Raw genomic sequence first — 20,937 nt, forward strand, 5'->3', positions numbered from 1 at the left:
TATGCCATCAGATTACTCTGCTCTGCAGGCCACATGTTTCAAGGCTTGTTTCACATGTTTTGCTGCTGCTGCTGTGTGTGTGTGTGTGTGTGTGTGTGTGTATATATATATATACATATATACATGAAGAGGAAATGATGGGAATAACACAACAACAAGTCCTGTTGCTGTTGTTTAAAACCTAATCCCTGTCAGCCAGTTCTGTAATCTGTCCATCAGATTGACTATGAGGATGTTATTGAGAGCGCAGAGGGGCCACAGAGTGATTACTGTGTGTGTGTGTGTGTGTGTGTGAAAGGAGCAATGAGAGCAAGAGGTCAAATATTGTGGGATCAGTGATGGTGCAAACAGTTCAGAGCCTCATAACAGGAGTCAGTTGATGGTAAAATGGTATATAATTACTGTAAATATACTGACACATACTGTGAGACAAACCAGGAATGAAACTCCTCTTCAGCCTTTGTCTCAGACTGACAAAACAAAGTCAGACTTAATCAGTTTCTCAGTTGTGTCTCGTGTGTGTTGTTCAGTTCAGGACGCCTGCTGCAGATGTGTTAAACTGATGCAGATCTGACCCTGTGGTGGTGGGAATCAGGTCTTCAGGATCTGCTGCGCTGCAGGTAAACAACAGATAAAGCAGCAACGTTAATGTTCATCATCATGATTTCAGCTCAGAGCAGAAATTAAAAGACCGCTAAACCAACAGTACCAGGTATCAGGTGCATTGTGGTTGATTTTTATTTATGAAAAGAACCATCGGTGCAGTTTTTGGGCCTTGCCGCTCACTGCACCTCCAAAGGAGTCAGACAAAGTGCGATGGAGAAACAGCTTGATGAGATGGGGAGGAGAGGAGGACAAAGAGCAGGGCAGGACGGGAGGCGATGGGAGGCATAGCCCCTTCACCTCCTGAGCCCATGTGGGGCTCGGGAACCTCTGGCCTACTTTAGCCTCCTCCATTTTTTATGACACACACACACACACACAGCCAGACACAGCAGTGAGATGTCAGCCGTGAAAACATGCATGACCAAACAACCTGAGAAACAGACAACGACTGCGGTTTGCAGTATTGACATATTAAAACAGCGTTTCACACAGTCAGCTCTCTGCAGGCGGACTGGATGGTATGCGCATGTACATGTATTAAATATTCTATATGTTGTGTACTTCCATCCGTTTCCTGTCAGGATGACAGGAAAAACAGCTGCTGTAACTCTGAATCTGAGAAAAAGATGTAAAATTCTGTTCATTAAATATGAGATTTAAACTTAAAACAGCTTAGCTACTTTTACTTTCTTGCCTTTCTTGAGTTTTTGTTTAACCTTTTCTTTCAGCACACTCAAGGCCAAAAACGAAGCATCAGCAAGTTGAAGTCACACTGACTACCTTTCCGGGTCTGTTGGCGGTTTAATTTTACTGACACTTAATCTGAGATTAGAACACAGTCAGGAAACTGTATGTGTGATTTCCATTACTAGAATCCCTCGTGAACAAATGCATCTCAGGCTAACCCATTCAGTTTGTTTTGTCCTGTCGCAGGTTTTCCAAACGTCAGCAGCTGACAGAAAACAGAAACTGCACCCAAACTGTTGCCATACGTGGGGTGCAGGTGGTTGGGGGTTACGACTCCAGCCGTTAGGCCTGCACACTGACCTGCACACAGAAAGCTGGGCGCCCCCATCGCTATAGCAGCAACCTCCTCCAACCACATCCAACCACATGGCAAGGATCAGCGGTGAAAAACGCACACTTACTTATATATATATATATATATATATTTTTTTTTTTAATGAATGGAGGGAGTTAGCGGTGTAAGATGTCCCGCCTCTTAGTTCTGCCTAATCAGCTCTGTTTCTCCAACCAAAGGAAACGCCCGATATTCAGAGGTCTGAAACCTCCAGAGGTCTGAAACCTCCAGAGGGCCGAAACCTCCAGAGGTCTGAAACCTCTGGACGTTTACCGTCCTCTCATCTGCTTTGCATCGGGTCTCCTTTTTCCCCAGATTAGTTCATGTGTGTCTGCTTTCTGAAGGTTTTGCATTTCATTGGAATTTGGAGCAGTGAAAAGCTCTATTTACTGGCTCCATACAGGGACCCTCCAAAGTGACCCACAGCTAAACCCCTGAGAACCATTTAGACTCTATGGGCCATCCAGTAGTTGATATTTCAGAACTGATATGAACCAGCCATTTCTGCCCCATGAGCTCTGTGTGTGTGTGTGTGTGTGTGTGTGTGTGTAGTGAAGGTGAAATCTGAGGCGAGAGTGTTGGTGGGAGAAAGTAAAACAAAGAAACTGAGAGACACGGAGAACGGTTGACTTGCAAAGTGTAAAGCTCATCAGTAGTGGCAGATTCAGTGCAGATGTGGGAGGCCGGAGGGAGCGGCCATGTTAATTATGAAACATTCTGGGGAAGTGTGTCACACACACAGACACACACATACACATTATACATACATGCTCAGTGTGGCTCATGCATCAACAGATCAAGCTTCTTCCTATGTTCTGGTGCGACACGCAGCACTGTGAGTCCTGGTGAATTTGTGGTCCCAAAAAGTTATATAAACCCACTGCAGCTTTGCTTTGTTCATTTATTTACACTCCGCACCAGCGGGAGGCTGCATGACGAGGAAGGTGAGAGGATGGATGCCACAGAGGGAACGAGCACTGGCCAGAGCCAGTGAGGAAATCCATCAGAGGGATATTAAGAATTTAAAAGTTGTCTGTCTCTTTTATGTAAACAAAGATATGCAAAAATGTGACCAAGAAGTGGAACACAGAGATGAAGTTCCTCTAATGATCAGCTACTGGCGGTCGCACAGCAGTCGTGCACACGCTGCAACATATGACGTGATTTCCTCAAATATGCACCCAAATTTCTGTTTCTGTAAAATAAAGGGAGGAAATAAAAAGTACAGAATAGCCCTTTTCAACCTGGAAAGGAGGAAATGAGACGTTTAGTCCAGTTTATGAAAGAAAGACAAACGGTGACGTCCATAAAAGCAAGCAGAGCAGCAGTTGGCTGGATTTCCTGAACCTTCCTGGGCAACAAGGCGCCGCTGGACATTTGGATCAGCTCGGCTGCAGCTGAGGACTTCCTGGTCTTTCCTGGACCCACAGAAGTAAAAATAAGTCTCCCTTTCCAAAACTTCTCCAGATTTCCACCCTTCTCATCTTCCACCTGAACTGATTTTAACGGTGGACTGACATAGAAACTGTCCCCCCCAGGACACACATCCATACACACATCTTATTTTTATGTTTAATGAAGTTACATTTGGTTTTCACATCAGGGGCCTCAAAACACAGGACTAGTTACTCATAAAATGTGGAAATGATCTGATCTCTTTTTTTGGTGGACTTGACATTGAGTGATCGTCCTGCTGGTTATGTAGGGGTACTGCAGTTTTGGACACATGCGTCCAAAGCTTTATGAACAGTGTGATATCATCAGTCAAACTGTGAGGAATGAGCAGACCAACAGTCATTATTTTTTGGACACACTGCATCAATTTTGCGTTTGAAGTTAGACCGTTTCTTTGTGAAGTCATCAGCTTTTCTGCTCCAGCTCGGCTCTCAAGCTGCGTGTTTGGCTTTGCTTTCACGTTACAGTCCACTGAATAAGACGTGTCGTCTGGCTTCTGCCTCCTCTGCCGTCCATGTGATCTCAGCCCTCATTTGTGTTATGAGGTGAAATCACAAGGCAGGTGCAAGTTGATTTAAGATTCATAGATCACATGTGCTTAAATTACAAACGCACTGAAGCTGCTTATGGTTTTTTTTATGCTCAGCATCTTTTCTGAATCAAATGTAAGTCAGAAATGATCTTAGAAGACTAAGTTTTGAGACTTCAGCTTAAACCAAACCAACCAACCAAACCAAATTCAGCTTCCTGACGTCCCAAGACTTGTGATGTCAGAAAGCTGAATTTGGTTTCTCTTGATTTAATGGGCATTTTGTGCTTGAGAGACTTTGCTTATTAACCATTTGACTTCACTGCGAGACTGAACTGATGGGACTGAAGTGATGTGTGGGTAAAGTAACATCACAGCAACGTCTCATGAGATGTATGAGGTCGTTTTTGACGGCCTAATTTCACACGCAGGCTTCATCTCGTTGTTTGCGTTACTGAGCAAATACAGACAGCAAATTTCCACAGACGCGTGTCAGTCACGTTAGCCTCCGCTGTCGGCTTCGTGATTATCGTCTGAATATGGGAGGAAGAGACGGTCAGAGCTCAAACAATATGAAACCCATCCTAACTGCGGAGACACCTGACGCTGCAGAGTGTCTTGTAGCTGAAAGGTTGCAGTTTGACCCTCGTGTCGAGTCACAATGCCCTTGTGTAAAACACTCAACCGTTTCTTCCTCACTCGCTGTCAGATATTTTCAGTCGCAGCATCAGCAAAATGCAAAGTGGTCAGTTTTTCTTGCCTCTTTGGCAGGCAGACGGTTTGTCTTCGGTCTGGTTTTTTCTGCTCTGGAAAGCAGTCTGTCTGCAGTCCAGCAGCAGCAGCTGTGGGGGCACAGAAGTAAAGTCTTTATTTCATACACTCTTCATTTTTATTCTTTGTTTTTGTGCTTTGTACCTTTTAAAACTCATCAATTTTTGATTGATTTGATTTTGAATGATTTCAAAATCATTGGGTGTGCTGAAGGTCATTTCCAAACACGTTTGTCCTTAAAATCTGTGAGGAATAAATATTATGTGCATATACTTAAACCTTAAATCACATTTTCTTAAATATGAGAAATGGGAGCAGAAACAACAGTGCTGCTTTCATATTTTTCATGGGTGTAGTTAAGTCCGGCGGGTCCCAGACGAGGGGTCGGTCCCACCAGAGGGTCATCAGATACCTCTGAGAGCTGAGGCAACTGAGGGGGGGCATTTTGATACAAGTTCATATTTAATCTTCCTAATCTTTGATTGTTTTGTGAAGGATTGGATGATTTTACCTCTTGCTGCTGTGATGTGAGCAGTTTAAAGGGGAAAAAAAACATCATTAGAAAATAAAGTACAATGTTTGACTGTACAATGCAGTGGAGTAGGTTTTATTTTGGTGTAATCTGGTATTTCGGACTTCCCAGTGACATGTGGGCAGTTGGTGGACATTTTGCACTGAACAGAAACTCATGAAATGTCATAAAAAATAAAAAACATGTCTTTCAAGCATACAGTACACACTGTACATACTGTTTCATGGAGACATAAAGCTGATTCTACCTGCGGAATGTTAGAACGTGTGACTGTCAAAGACTTTAGAACCCTGTGATGTCACAAAGGCCTGCAGGGTTCAGATCAGTCCGTTCTGCGGTTCTGCTCTCACTTTGTTCGAGTGAGTTTCAGCACGAGGACAAACCTTTCAGACATTTCAGTTTCGACACGGTGAACGAAACACAGAGAAACACCAAGCAACCAAGATGGTAAGTTGAGTAAATAAGTTTGTTTCTGTGCAAATTAGTCACATTAAGTTTCTAGCTGATCTCAATGTTAAAGTGAAGGCATGTTTTGGTTCACATGTACTTTAGAGTCCACTGAGCATATATATTTGGCTAAATAGATGAGCAGCTCAAGTTTTTTTACACAATTTTTAATGTTTGTGTCGTATTTTTATGAGATCTGCAAGTTTGGTGCACATGTGTTTAGTTAAATGGCATTTGGACATGATGAGAAATAAAAGAAGTGGGAATTTGGAGCATCTTAATTTGAAATCTGTGGGAGTGAAGTTTCTGAGTTAACAGACTCACTATGATTTGAATAACAAATCATAATAATCCTTTTCTGTGTCTACTTCTCTTTGCTTCACCTCCAGTCTATGAATTACAGGGAGAAAGTTCAATCTTTGACAACCTCCTCAGATGACGACTCTCTCGTTATTTTGGACACCCTGGCCTCCCCCTCCTCCAAATACTTCGTGAAGTCTATTTTGGGGGAGGGCAGCTTTGGAACCGTCACCAAGTGCGTAAAGGCAGCCACAAAAGGAACGGTGGCTGTGAAGATAATGAAGAAACGGAGTTTAACGTCCGAGGCGCAGAATGAGGTATGATGTTTGTCAAAGTTTTCCTTTGTGCTGCTTCAAATGTACTTTAAACTGTTCACCTCAAACCATCTCAACATCTCCCTCTTACGTTCCCCAGATGGCCATCCTTGAATACCTGAGAGCTTTCGACTCAGACAGATTCAACTTTGTCAAGTGGACTGATAGCTTCATTGACCGAGAGCACGTTTGCATAGAGTTTGAACTGCTCGACATAAGTCTGTTCGATTTCATGCGGAAGAAACATACCTGCTGTCTCTCTGTGAACGAAATACGTCCTATCTTATACCAGGTATGTGTCACTGCTGTTAACATTACAGTTGGCCCACAAAACATTTTTTGTGGTGATGTTGCATTGCAGTGTATCTTAATGTAGGAAATATCCTTACTGTTCTAGTGGACTGCATTGTGTTTAAAAGAGGACTGTAGAGAGAGGACTGTATTTAAAACCCATATTCAGAGACAAAAACTGACCTTCTTACACGGCTTGTTTATGATTTCAGGTGGCTACAACTCTAGAATTCCTGAGGAACCTCGGACTTGTTCACGCCGACCTCAAACCAAACAACATCATGATGGTGGACCATGTAAACCAGCCGCTGAAGGTTAAAATGATCGACTTTGGCTTAGCTCGTCACGTCTCACAGTCACAGAGGGGCTCGTATCTCCAGCCACGCTATTACAGGTAAATTGCTAGGCAAATGGCCGAGAGCTTTAGATTTTATTTCCAACAAAGCAGGCAACCAAACTAAATCAATGTGTTTGTATGTCTCCATCTTCTCTAAGGTCTCCAGAGGTCATCCTTGGACTTCCCTACACAACAGCCATTGACATCTGGTCTTTGGGCTGCATCGCTGCAGAGCTTTTCTTGGGCAAAGTCTTGTACCCCGGGGACAGTGAATATGACATGGTAAGTCAGTGCATTTTCCACAAAGCAAAACAGTTCCTCTAGTCAACAGCAGTACTTTTTCTTAGTGAGCTTTTCCAACACAATTCACAAAATATAAGTGTGTAACTGACATTGGGACCTATCTGTCTTGTGCAAACAGTTACGACATATTACGCAGACTCAGGGTCAGCTGCCACAGGAACTTCTCAACAATGGACTAAAAACCAAGTGGTTTTTTCGGAGGAAGATGTATCGTCAATGTCAGTGGACATTAAAGGTATGAACACTAGAACATCTTTCATTGTCTCTATTGTTCCCTCAAGCTTTGTCTTTCCGTTACTCACTGTGTTTGGGACAATCAAATATTTCTGTTTAGACACCATTCGAGTATGGACGCGCAGTTTTTACTGAGACTCATTTCAACTCCCTGGATGATCTAAATAAGGTATGAAATCCAACTGGCAAATCAGATTGTTTTTAAACATGAGAAAATTTGTCACAAATCCATTACCATGAGCCATTAAGACACCTATGATTTATTCTGATTCAGGTAAAGCCAGTCTGCCATCTGTCAGATGAGGACAACAGGGCAGAAATCACAGACAGGGAGACCTTTGTAGATCTGCTGAAGAAGATGCTGCAGCTCGATGTCAGCAAAAGGATAACACCCAGTCAGATTCTTGAGGATCTATTCATCACCATGAATGACCTTACAAACAGCTACCCCAACAGCCTCTAGTAAGTCTACGTTAAATCTCAACATTAGAATCTCAATGTTAGAATCTCTGCTGGCGTGCCTCGATCAATGTAGTTGCTTGATTTAATTAATGGTTTTCTTGCAGCATAAAATCATCTTGTGAAATGATGCAAGTGTGTCAGGGTCAGCAGCCATGCCTGAGCCCACAGGCCTCCACCAGCACCAGCACCAGCACCAGCACCAGCACCAGCACCAGCACCAGTACCATCAGCGCTGCCCCCCTGGACCAGTCAATCTCCCGACAGCCACGTCCTGCTTGGCACAGACACAAAGAACATCCCCTCATCCAGAACATTGCATCAGCCATCTCCAGCAGCCTCTCCATCCACGACGACATATCAGAACCTCAGCAAATTAGCTTTTCTGTTAACCACAAAAGGAGCGAACCAGAACACCGGTTGCCTGTCAGCTCTAAGGTTCGGTGCTGTCCAGGCGGAGATGGTCTTACCAGGAAAAGATCGAGGGACACTTTTGAATCTTCAATGAGTAGTGAAAGGCAAGTGTTGTATGACTATCCTGTGCTGATTTTATTACAGACTTATGTTACATGATATTTCCATTGAAGTTCACGAGATTCAAACAGTATTTGGTCCATGCAGAAGCACAAAAAGGACCCTGCCGGCGCAGAAGAGGAGGAAGGTGAACATGGATTTCTTCGAGACACTCAAAAGTGGGCTCAACTACGGCAGCATTGGTCAGTCAATCAATCCAGAGAGCAAAAGACAAAGCTGCAACAGAAGCTCAGGCTCACCAGAGAGGGAACGGAGAATGAAGGATGGTGATGAGACACCCAAAGGTAGGCTCATTTATGTCAACACAGGTTTGACCATTTAAGGCATACTGTGAGGTGTATGAGACTACACAGTTTTAGGAGAAATCCTATATATTATACCTTTAGGTTTGAGTGTAAAGTAAACACTAACTGTTACATTAGAACTAGTTTGTTTCACCACTTTGTACAGCTGCACCGTCTCTATTTACGTGATAAATGAATAAAGTGAGATGTGGCCAAACATTGCTGCAGAAAGTTGTTTCACCTGATGCAACATTCACGTAAAATGGGAGAGAAAACTATTACTAACTAGTGACAGACAGGAAGAGACCGACGATAGTCGAAAGCAGTCTGTGGACAGTCACATCTGAACTGGCCAACTTATATAATAATTCAACAATCATTTCTCAGTCATCCCTATGTAGAAAGCAGGACGATGAATCTGAAAGTTCACTCCATATGATTCAAAATTTAGTCAGTATTTATATGGTGAACATTAAGAATTGCTTTCCTGAACTTTGTAAGCATCAAAACATCACATTTTTACCTTTTACTCATTTCCAGAATTACCTCAAAACACTAACAAGACTCCAGCAGAAGCAACATCCAGCGCAGCCGAAGCAAAGCATCAGAGGAAGAGGACATGGGCCACTTTTGTAGCCTCACATAGTGGGACAAGGTAAGTACTTCTTAACATGTCAATAATGATTCAGGTCTCCTGTTTAAGTTCAAGAGATTCAAACACATATGATCTATGCAGAACACCAGGCACTGGCTCACCAAAGAGGAAGAGGATGAGGATGGACCCTCTTCACGACTCGAAAGAGACTCCATTTGAGGTTCAAGCCTGTGTGGCCGAAGTTAAACCTCAAAAGAAAAGGAAGCGGGACACTTTCACAGACTCACATCTTGGCTCACCCAGAAGTCCAGACAACTCCTCACCAAAGAGGAAGAGGATGAGGATGGACCCTCTTCACGACTCGAAAGAGATTCCATTTGAGGTTCAAGCCTGTGTGGCCGACGTTAAACCTCAAAAGAAAAGGAAGCGGGACACTTTCACAGACTCACATCTTGGCTCACCCAGAAGTCCAGACAACTCCTCACCAAAGAGGAAGAAGATGAGGATGGACCCAGAGGAGGTGGAGAAAAAAACAAGTAAGCTCATCTTTGAATCCAATTCAGGTCTCAGTTAAACCATGTCCTGTATAAAAGTGACACATTTGTAGGTAGTTTGGTGAAATTTTGTGAATCAATTTCCAAATGTTGGTGAACAAGTGAACTTCCTTGTTTTGTTTTGTTTTTCCTTACAGAGGTGTCCAACAACTCTCACCAGGCTTCATCTAGCATGTCCAAAGAGTCACAGCGTGACGAAAAGTAGGTATTACATCACAACCCCGTTTTCATTAGATTGTACTCTTGGAGCAAAAGATTTAAACAACATTTGATCTGTGCAGAAACCCAGACTGCTCATCTCCAGACATGCCGAGGAAGAGGAAAAGGAAACAGAAGCACCTGGATGGACCATAGACAGTTTGCCAGCACTCACACTTGAGATTCATTTGTTTTAAATCATTTTACCCGAAATTGTTATGTGATATGAAAATAAGATGCAACAAGTAATCAATTCTGTGTCTTTATCTGTGAGTACATATGTCCAACAGATGGGAAAATACTGCGATACTCTGAGGACACTCCAGCAGCATCTCTAAAGAAGTCCAGACTGCTCATCTCCAGACACGACGAGGAAGAGGAAAAGGAAACAGAAGAACCTGGATGGACCATAGACAGTTTGCCAGCACTCACACTTGAGATTAATCAGTTTTAAATCAGTTTACCCGAAATTGTTACGTGATATGAATATAAGATGCAACAAGCAATCAATTCTGTCTCTTTATCTGTGAGTACATATGTCCAACAGATGGGAAAATACTGCGATACTCTGAGGACACTCCAGCAGCATCTCTAAAGAAGTCCAGACAGCAGCTCCACATAGTGGAAGAGGATGAAGATGAGCTGGGATGCAGGTGGACAAACACATACAGGTAGGCTCATCTATGGCAACTCACTCTCAGGATCGGCTGATTCTCAATCAGTTCACTTCTTAGTGTCTTTAGGTGTTTCATCATTAGCAAGAATTTATTTACATTTATTTATCATTAGCAAGAACTTAGCAAGATGAATTGACCCTGAACACTCACAGACAGCTTGACTCATTAAGCTCAGTTTTACTCAGTATGAGGCGTACTGATGTATAACATCTTCTGTGGTCCTGGAGGACATTTTCCAAACTTTTATGAAATAACCCTGGTGATTGTGTCAGGGTTTTTTCTTCTTTGACATGAGACTTAAAAGTTATTCATGGTAAGCTTGATGTAGAGATTGAGAGAAGTTGGCAATTGAAGGGATGGAGGGTCTAAATGAGGATGCCACCAGGCACCCACCAAGATGGATATTAAGTGTTTTTAATTATTGGCAGCAGGGCACAACTCCCCTGCTGCTATTACAGGCTGCCTTCAGTCCTAATAAAGGCCTGTAGCAAACACCACAGCCTGCTGATGTCCACCTCCCGTAATAATTTCTGATTAATCATCTTCAAATGGAGCAGGTTGTAGCTTAAAATAGTGGAGTTAATGGTTTAAAATTTGACACAAACAGTGACAAGTTTTCCTGACTAAACATCATATTTTATTAGCTCATACCAGACAAGTGTAAGTATAAGGCAGATGCTGCTGTGAGGTTTTCAGATTGCCGCTGTTGTATGTTGGATAACGATGATGTGAAGATGTTGAAAGAGAGCTGCGCTGTCTTGCTTGCATAAAAAGGTTTATTACAAAGCAGTCCAGCATCAATTACATGCATGTGAGTGGATTCAGGCCAATACAACCACACTCCTGAATCATCTCTAACCCTCTGCTTTTATAGGTTGGTTGTTTACAAGAAAAGGGGAGTATTCATCTAGACATGGACCCTTCCAATACACAAAGAGAAGGGGAAGAGAGACCTCCTTCCTATATCACACATACCTTTGAAACTTGGGACGCCTATCTAAACATGGGCTTTGAACATATTTACTAAAGGGCCTCAGAAAAAAATCATTCTAGTCTCCAAAATCCCTACTACACTGCTGCTTTTTCACGTTGGTGCCTCTTTACAGTAATCATGTTTGTCTCTGTATGATCCCAGGCCATCGCTGTAACATCAGCCGCTCTTCACCTGAGAGCTACGCGAAGGAAGGACCAGAAATGGACTGCAGGGAAGCACAGAAGAAGGAGCAACGAACACCGGGAGATAAACGGTGACGCCTGCATTGACTTAATTAGCAGCACCAGGCTTGTCTTTTTGGCCCATCGACACTAAACAGTCCCTGGAAGGGGGTTTCCTCTTGTGCGAGCCTTCCCAAGGTTTCTTCCAGACTCTCCCGTTAAAGGGGTCAGTTTGGGAGTTTTTCCTTGCCCGCTTGAGGGAGGTGTCGTAATCACGTGGGCTTGAGATTAATATTACTTGATAGTTTCCGGCCTGGTGTTTTAACAGCATTTAATTTTACCTGTTACCACACAGCTCATAAATAAGATAGAAGACTGTAGTGTATAATCTAGTTCAGGGCAGCACGGTGGTGCAGTGGTTAGCGCAGTCACCTCACAGCAAGGCCAGGGACTTCCTGTGAAGGCCCGGGACTTCCTGTGAGGAGTTTGCATGTTCTCCCCGTGTCTGCGTGGGTTTCCTCTGGGTGCTCCAGTTTCCTCCCACAGTCCAAAGACATGCAGGTTAATTGGTGACTCTAAATTGCCCCATGCAACAGATAGGTGGTGACAGATAATGCATTATTGTAAAGTATAGCGTGCAGGCGTTACTTTTAGACATATTCATAATTCATAATTTCTGATAAATCTGACAACAAATTAAAAATAAATGATTAAAATGGATGTAAGACTGTCAGTTTCAGGAATGTTCTGCATTTTAAGTAGTAAAATAAGAAGTGTTGTCCCAATGATTGCAAAGAGGTTTTATTCTTGAACAAAGTGTCTAATGTGTGAAACACTCACCTGAAGCTGAACCTGTAGATGGCTTCCAGAGCTGTGCAACGACAACGCAGCTTAACATCCATCGACTTCAGGTTTAATTAGCATGAGTAATACAGGCTTTTCAGCCTTTTCACAATAAATTTACTTCAAAATGGATTCATCAGCGTTTTCAGAAATTTCATAATTCCTGTTCATAGTATTTACATTATTTAGGTAAGTTGGGAGCTGATAATTAAAATTATTTTCTGTATGATTTTAAAATGGCATAAAATGTGTAATGGCATAACACGTGGCATGTGCAGCACCGCTTTTCAAAAAAAATCCTCCTCCTCCTCAGGGGATTTTGCATGAAGAAGACTAATGTGACCTTGTTTGGCCATCTCACACGGTTGATACCTCATATTTCCTCTGGCTGGACGCCTTTTGGACAGAAGGACTGTGGATTTTGTCTCATTTCTTACACTGGTGCTGCACTGGGAAGGGTGTGCTTTGCAGCCAGTGCGGAGAAGAAGAACGACTACAGGAACCAGTAGCTCTGCCAAAGTACATACAAGCATGTTAATGTTGTGCCAAGATAGCCTTGAAAATATCTGAACTTATCCTTTAACACTAAACAAGGGTACAACATAATATAGCATCTCATTTCTATGTGTAGCCAACAACATTCCTCTGAAGTGAGCTCCAAGGCCTGATTCTCTTCTCGGTACCATGTGTTTGTTATGGACCGAACTAATTAAAATAGGTACAAGGTAGTCTGTATGTATGTATAGAGATGTAGGTCATAAAATGACCCCAGGCCTGGTGTTGCACACTCACAGACAGGCTGCAATGTGTTCATTCTAGATGTTAGAAGTGTAATGATGGAACAACAACAACAGCAATTTGATTCATGCGTCGGTCGCTCTGTTCTGATGCTATAAAGAGGTCTTAATTGCATGATTCTTGTGTAGTTGCTAACATAAACTGGCAAACTCTGATTTAGCTGCTCTAATGTTTTCTTTCACACCTTATTTGTTCTGATGCACAAATAAGGTAAGTGAGCCAACCAAAAGGCCGCATTAATACAAAAATAAAGACGGTAAAACCACTTCACTGTCAGAATAATGGACCCAGTCATTGATCATGAAACAGATCACAGATCAGATCACTTTTTGGTTTTTTTATTCCTTTTGCATTTGTTGTGAAAAATAATGAAATTGCTTTTGTAGGGAAATATAAAGTCTTGTGGTTGACTCTGACTGGTCCAGCTGTAGCCAAATGTCTGATTCCCTGTTTGCTCAACTTTATTGAGAATTATTTTTATTATGTGCTTTACGGTATTAAAAAAGAGGAATTATAAGAGAGGAGGAACAGGAGTGGGTGATGAGGCTTATAATAAGTGTTTGTTATGCTCAAGGTGGCGTATCAAACTCATTCCCTCTGAGATGTGGATGCAGGGAAGGCGAGGGTGCGTATTTATGTTTCGGCCCGGTGAACATGAGGGATTAAATGTCCCTAAGCCATGCGCTGATGAGCACTGTCCCCCTTTTAATGTCTGTAAAGCAGGAGTGTCACAACAACTGCATGTGACCCTCAGTCAGATATGAAATCTGTAAGAGGAATTAACCCCAAAATACTGGACAACGCTGTGCTGGCAGACAGAATTCGACCTGATTTATGGTGGGATTTTTCATGCAGGACTTTTAAGTAAAGGATCTGAGATCTGAGGAGGCAACTTTGTCCGCCAGCGTTAACGTGAGTCAGCATGCAGCTCGGCAAGCTGGGGACAACAACAGCATCATTACACTTCCTGGTTCTGCTCTGACCAACAAATCTCGATAAAGTCAAACTGTCAAGCTAATGAAAAAATACTAATTTAAAGATTAAAGTGACATATCTTGTCATTGGAGGGAACTCACTCCAACGAAATTTGTTCTCTGCATTTAACCCACCCAAGTGACGTGCACACACACACAGCAAACCCAGGGCAGTGGGCGACCGCGTGCAGCGCCCGGGGAGCAGTGAGTGTTAGGTACCTTGCTCAAGGGTACCTCAGCCATGAACACCGGGACGGGGAATCGAACCAGCGATCCACCGGTTACGGGTCCGACACCCTAACCGCTGATCTACGACTGCAGTCACTGGTATTCGGGCAGGTTTTGGCAATCTCTTCCCATGGCATCAATGCATCTGGCACATTTTTCCACTCTCTAAATGAAGAATACGGTCTAATTTGCTCTGCCAGGCTTTTCGACACCCTCCTGTTTGCTACCAGCCAGCCAAACCGAAGTCACGTCACCATAACAGCCCAAACCCACACAATCACGTTATGCGACAAAATACGATGCTGTTCGTGACACAAGAAAGTTCTGCAGGTATTTGACATGAAAGGAAGGCGTCGAGCGACACTCGCTGACAGTTTTGAGTCCTACGATAACTCGGGCATTGGGCTGAGGTCCCAGCTGTGTGGCTGTGCACAGCTGGCAGGGAGGCAGATCTGTGTACATTTGGGCCACGCTCAGTCTAACTGTTTAACTCATTAATCAAGCAAACAGTCAGAAATTCTGTCGTCACAGTTTCTCAAATGTGAGAAGTTACTGTTTTCTCATTGTACTTTGAATATTTTGGACTGTTAAACAAAAAGCAATTTGAAGTGAATACTTACTAAACACGCCAGGGATCGACAAAGTCTTAGTTTAAATGGATTATGAGCCCAACCTACAAGTTTTGCAAGGTGGACTTTGCTGTCATTGCCAGGCAGTTAATATTAAGATGAGATAAGGTAAGAACTTTATTGATCCCGCAGGAAATTGTTGTGCCCAGGGTGCAATACAGAGAAGCACACAAAAGTACCAAGTAATCACACAAAATATAAAATAACAGAGTAATATAAAAAAATAGCTGAGTATTATAAAAAAATAACAGGGTATATACATGATATAGATAATGGCATTTAAGGTGCAGAATGGCAACGCATAAGGTGCAGATACAATCTTAAAGTGTTGCCACGTTAGCCATGTTAGCCACGTTAGCCACGTTAGCGGTGTGGCTTCAGGTCTGTCCGTCAGCTGGTCCACCATTCTGGTCCAGACTGAGCTCATGTTCCCCTCAGCATTAACTGTAGTAACTTTGGTGCTCCCCTAACTGTACCATCATCATCCACTGCCACAGCTGCAGCCTCGTGCTCAGGGTTGATGAGACGACTGCCAGGCGGCCGAGGCGAGTCAGTAGACAACAGTGGGACAAAATGAGGAAACAGTAGACAGAAATACAAATAACCCACTTTATTAGATTTGTCTTATTTCGAACACTGAAGACACAACCAAAACATGGCTGAATGGGAAGGTCGTAACAGATGGGATGCGTTTTGTTATTGTTGCTCGGTCCCACGTCGCTGCCAGCTCGTATCGAGGCCACGCGGTGGAAGAGCGAGAGCCAGCCGTCCAATAAGATCAGGTAAACGCAGAAATGAGCAGGAAGGTCAGTGGTGAGAGTATGATCTCATTGTGCTAAAATGAAGAAGCAAAGCATACAGAGAGAGAGAGATGACAGGTGTTTCAGTCAAGATACCTTTGTGGCAGTTTATTGGAAGGATTCTCGTTGTTCGTGTATGGTGTTCCCAAAACCTTTCCAAAAAGGGACCATATTTTATATTATTTAAATGGAGTCCACCGAAGTGTCCTCTTGACCTACTTTTCACAATTGACTGAACACATTTTCTATTCCACTGAACATTTTTGATTTTTTTTGGGTTTAAATCTGACATTTTTTTTTTTTTTTTTTGCTTTTGCATGCACATGTAAACAACAAACTGCAGATACAAACAAACGTGTCCTGTTGCCCAGCCGCTCTCTCTCTCTCTCTCTCTCTCTCTCTCTCTCTCTCTCTCTCTCTTTATGCTTTTCTGTGTGGAAGAATGCCCACGACCCCCACCACCATCATTACCCCCGGGGCTCTTGGGCATTCATCACCCCCACACACCATTCACCCCTCCAAACCCCCACCTTTCACTCAGACACCCCCCCACGCCTCCCCTCCTCCCCCTTTGTTTGCTTCTCTGTGTCACACCATTAGACAAAGCTGGTTGTTTTGACGGCATGAAACCCCACGCTTATTTTTTTACATAATCTCAAACTGCTTCATCCTCTCCAAAACACACACACACGCAGGAGTGATGAAGGGAAGTTTAGCTCCATCCAAAAAGGCCGATTTCCCTTGGGGAGAAAATAAAAAAGTGTCCAGAACAGAGTGTGCACTTCTATTGAATATACAACACTTTTAGATGAATAGCAAAAAACTGAAAGCCTTGGGGGAACAAGCAGGGAGGGAGGGAGGGGGGGAGGAAGTGGAAAAGTTTAGGGAAAGGAAGAGAAGAGTTGGAAAAGATGGGAAGGTGTCAAGTAGGAGGAGGAGAAAGAAATGTGAGAGGAGGAAGAGCGAGAGGTCTTTGGGATGTAGATGGAGGAGGAATAATGTGTTTCCACGAAGCAGGAGGTGGAGGAGAAGCAGTTTTAGAGAAGTGAAAGGACAGAACAAAAGAAGAAGGGAAACATCTTTCCAAAGGTTCAGGAAGAAGGAGGGTGAAACGTTTTGGAAGATGATGAAAAACTGAAAAAAGAGGACAAGAGAACAGAAGGGAAGGATGAATATTGAAATTTTGAGGAAAACATTTCATGAACGGAAAACAGGGATGAGAAGGTTGAGAAAAATAAAAAGAAAGGAAGGATGGAAGGTAATGAGCGAATGAAACAAGGAAAGAAAGAAGAAAATGAAACATTAAACAAATAAAAACAAGAACAATCTTGGAAAGTGAAGAGGAAGAAAAATAGTCTGAAGAACAGAAACACGGATGTTCTGAAGGATGATAAAGAAGGAAAAGCAAAAAAATGCTGAAAGAGATAAAGGAGGGGAGATAAACCTGGATTGGAGAGGAGGGCAGGAAGAGAAAAGTCTTTGGAAAGAGGACAAAGCAAAATGCCTTGGAAAATGAAGAAAGGAAGAAAAAGTATGAGGAAGAGGAAAGATGTAAATGCTTTGAGGAACCAAAAAAAAGAAGAAAGTTAGGAGAGGGAAGGATGGCAAGAGGAGGGGGAGAAGGAGGGAAGCGTCTTGGGAAAGGGGGAGGATGATGAGGAGGAGGAGGGATGAGGGGGGGCATCATCTACAAACCTTTTCCCCTCCCCACATGATGAGAAGCGCGCCGCACTCCGCCGTGCGTTTGTTTTCCCTCTCAGCCACAAAGTGCCCACAGTACCGATCCGTTCCGAGCCAAACCAAGCCAAGCGGAGCCACGGCGTGCGTCTGAGCCCCCACACGCACACTCCCCCACCCCCCGCCTCTACCACCTCCGCCGCCGCCGCCACCACCAACACCACCCTCGCCTCGCCGTCTCCGATCGCAGCGCTTTGGCAATGGAGCCGTGAGCGACCTCAGTGTGCTTCAGCGAGCCGAGCGTGTGAGACCGAGCGGCTATGGAGGAGAAGCGCGGCGAGGCTGGAGTCTAGACTGCACGCAGACCAACAGACCCGCTTGTCCGGATTACCTTTTTTTGCCACATTCTGTGAACTCTTCTAACTATTAGAGCAGGGATTTTGTTTCTTCTAGTCAGACCATCTTAGGCTATCTTTGCACGGCGAGGATGCAGGGGAAGGAGGCGAGCTTTTGCACGGGATGCTGGAGACTTACGCTGCTGTCGTGCGTCCTGGCTCTGCACTTGATCCCGCTGCGTGTCCACGGTAAGAAACTGCCCTGCACTGTGCACTTTAACCATGCAGAATAAGAAAGGTGCACATTTGTTGCTCGGTGTCTTCTTGCTGCAGCAGCGCGTCCTCTCCGTGCACTCAGGCCACCTAAACGCACTCCCACAGGGCAGCCAGAAAGGAGGTCAGTGAGGCTCGGATTGTGGGTTAGGAAGCACTTCACACTCACAGCTGGCATTGATGGATTATCGGTTAGCAAAATTTGGTGACATTGTTCTCAACGCTGTACTGGCAATGACATTTTCCAGTTACTGCAAACTTGAAATAAATTGTCTTGGAGAATCTGTTGTGGTAAAATGTGAGCAATTCAACATTCAATTTAACACGACACTAATGTCATTACGTGCGGATATCAGGAGAATTTTCAGATTTTATTGGCATTTTAGAGACACTATTGTTACGATGAAGTCAGTATTGAACACTGCGTCCCTGCTGGGAAATTATAGAGATGTCACAGGGGACAAAACCCGAAATTAGGTCACAACAAAGACACGAGGAGACGGACTAAGTCTTTAGGGATATCAGAGAGACACAAGAGAAGGCAGAAATTATGTCAGTGTAAACCGACTGGACAGCACAGACACACTGAGAAATTAACGAAAGTATTTTATGATCCAGCATTGTTATCAAAGGGATATCTTCATATATGAATACACAATAAGGTCACTATCAGCTCAGTGCGGAGTAGTGCAGACATTGTAAGTCGTTCAGCAGCATGACGGGGGGTTTAAAACCTGCCGTTTCACTCCCTCCAGACACTCGAGCGGCACGATGAGGCGTTATGGTGACATCTCAGGAAGCAATCAGAGAAATCAGATCAACAAATAAACACTTGGAGTATTGCAGGCGAACTGCAAGCCGCCGTATGAACGTTAAATTGCAGAGATGTGTGACAGTGACAGCGTCCAGCCGATGCAGTAAACCGAATCCCCGGAGGCGCACTGGCACACAAAGGCGAGGATTAGGGCCGGGGGACCCGATGAATAATTCATGAGGGGATCTGGACGGACATTCTGATACACAAAATGAGAGGAGGAAAAAAAAAACACCCGAGTAAACACAAAAAGGAGACATGGAAGCTTTCTGTCTCTCGCTGCCTCTTTGTCTGAGATTCATTGCGCACGGCGGGCTACATTACTGTCAGATTAATAATGCAGGAACGTGCACGAGATGAAATCAGTCTGGCGTTATAATCCAGTATAATCTGGCTGATTGTTGTCAGGGCAGTGGCTGAAATTCATGCACTGAGACTGCAAGGTGAAGTCCGAGGGGAAAAAACAACAGTGTTGTTCTAGAGCGTGTTTTATTTGGAGCGCAAAGATCCGCCTGGAAGCTTTTTAAAGAGGGGAGCATCCAAGAGCCATGTTGTTCCCTGACAGCTGCGGATCCGAGCCAGATATTTAATGATTTAGCACACTGACCAAATTATGTCCTCCAGTCTTCAGCCTGTGCTTCAGTTTTCCCCACACATATAAAAAAGAAGAAAACATGAGAGCCTCTAACAAGGTTTGATGCACAGGAATGTAGACTTCAAACAAGCATACTTTGACAGTTTGGTGAGTAGAGTTGGATAGGAAAATGGATACCATTCTCATGTGATGTAGCGTGAAGCTGCAGCCAGTAGCTTAGCATAAAGTCTGAAAGCGGAGGGAAACAGTGTAACGGCCCTAACGTGTTAGTCAATGTCCTTAAAAATCCAGGTGTTAAAACATCAGTTTACGGTGAGCACAAAAACATCAGCTGATCTGTCAAAAATGCAAATGAAAACTGCATGAAAATCTATAGAGATGAAAGTGATGCTGCCAGAGATGAAAAGATGCGCGTTTGGGAACGTTGGCCTTGTGGTCGACCTTAAACTCAGCACTCCTGTGTGCAGTCTTATGGAATTTAGTGCCTTTGAGCAAAGCACCTCACTTCCTGGAGACAAATCTCCAGAAATCCCCACCACATCCAGCCTTTTTTAGCCGCTGAACCTCTGAAGACATCTCCCTCTGTTTCAGCCGGTTTGAAACGAGTCCGTATGTGACAAAGAGATGTCGAAAACGAATCGATCTGACGTGAAAACAAGGTGAAATTCTCTCGAAGGCTTCAACAAAGCTGAGGTGTGACGTTTATCATTTTCACCATGTTAGCTTAGCATGTTAGCTTGCTGAGGACAACGTGCTTGGCTGTCCATCCCATGGAGGACACCGTGAAGCACCTCAACCTCCCGTCTGAGCACCAGTAAGCACTTAATGACTTCATCCATCAGCGCTGCAGCAGTCAGTTTGTGTCAGCTCACACTCAGGTGGACATTTAACAGGCAGATGTGGTGCAGACACTTTAAAACAATGCTGGGCTAACCTCCTCCGTCCCCTTCACACACACACACACACACACCTTCTCGGTTCACCGGTGGAGTGTGGAGACGGCAGCTTGCCCCACATCTGTGACTGATGCTCAGACGACAGAAGCCAACTGCCCTGAACTGAAGGCAGCCGACCAGAATCCCGTCAGTCATTTCCTGTTGCCTTTTATTTTCAGTGGCCATTTTCAGTCCTCCTCCTTCAGTGTGTGTTTAGCAGAGATGGTACACTCCTTCCCATCCTCCCCTCCCCCCCAGTGCACAGTTTGGTTTGTTGGCTGGTGGAGACTCATGGCCATACAGCCTCTTCGGTGTTCTTCTCCTCTCGTTTCATCTTCCTCCTCCTCCTCCTCCTCCTCCTCCTCCTCCTCTCGGTCTCT

General features: G+C 44.0%; 2 protein-coding genes and 1 long non-coding RNA gene across 11 annotated transcripts in view; all 3 read left to right on the top strand.

The window, feature by feature from the left end:
- Window positions 1–2,619: 2,619 nt before the first annotated feature.
- LOC124064263 (homeodomain-interacting protein kinase 1-like) lies at window positions 2,620–10,211 on the top strand. The gene is made up of 15 exons (XM_046398556.1): window positions 2,620–2,631; window positions 5,811–6,038; window positions 6,136–6,327; window positions 6,539–6,720; window positions 6,822–6,945; window positions 7,085–7,201; window positions 7,301–7,369; window positions 7,475–7,662; window positions 7,767–8,177; window positions 8,281–8,477; window positions 9,018–9,132; window positions 9,214–9,247; window positions 9,572–9,608; window positions 9,764–9,827; window positions 9,908–10,211. Exons 1-15 carry the CDS (start codon window positions 2,620–2,622, stop codon window positions 9,978–9,980), a joined length of 2,043 nt encoding a protein of 680 aa, XP_046254512.1. The 3' UTR covers window positions 9,981–10,211.
- A 221-nt stretch (window positions 10,212–10,432) lies between these two features.
- LOC124064924 lies at window positions 10,433–12,367 on the top strand. Its single transcript, XR_006844335.1, has 2 exons — window positions 10,433–10,495; window positions 11,637–12,367. It is a non-coding gene; the product is annotated as an uncharacterized LOC124064924 (long non-coding RNA).
- Window positions 12,368–17,542: 5,175 nt separating this feature from the next.
- Window positions 17,543–20,937, top strand: part of cspg5a (chondroitin sulfate proteoglycan 5a) — a 46,124-nt gene continuing 42,729 nt past the window's right edge. For 5 of the 9 annotated variants that reach the window (XM_046400251.1, XM_046400253.1, XM_046400256.1 and 2 more), the window contains exon 1: window positions 17,544–18,189. In XM_046400251.1, coding sequence (XP_046256207.1) covers window positions 18,093–18,189 — 97 coding nt within the window. In that variant the 5' untranslated portion in view covers window positions 17,544–18,092. Of the gene's footprint in view, window positions 18,190–20,937 lie in introns of all 9 variants that reach the window. The other 4 variants (XM_046400252.1, XM_046400254.1, XM_046400257.1 and 1 more) reach the window with 2 other exon arrangements.

The sequence above is a fragment of the Scatophagus argus genome, chromosome 9 (assembly GCF_020382885.2).
Source record: "Scatophagus argus isolate fScaArg1 chromosome 9, fScaArg1.pri, whole genome shotgun sequence".
Taxonomy (NCBI): Eukaryota; Metazoa; Chordata; class Actinopteri; family Scatophagidae; genus Scatophagus; species Scatophagus argus.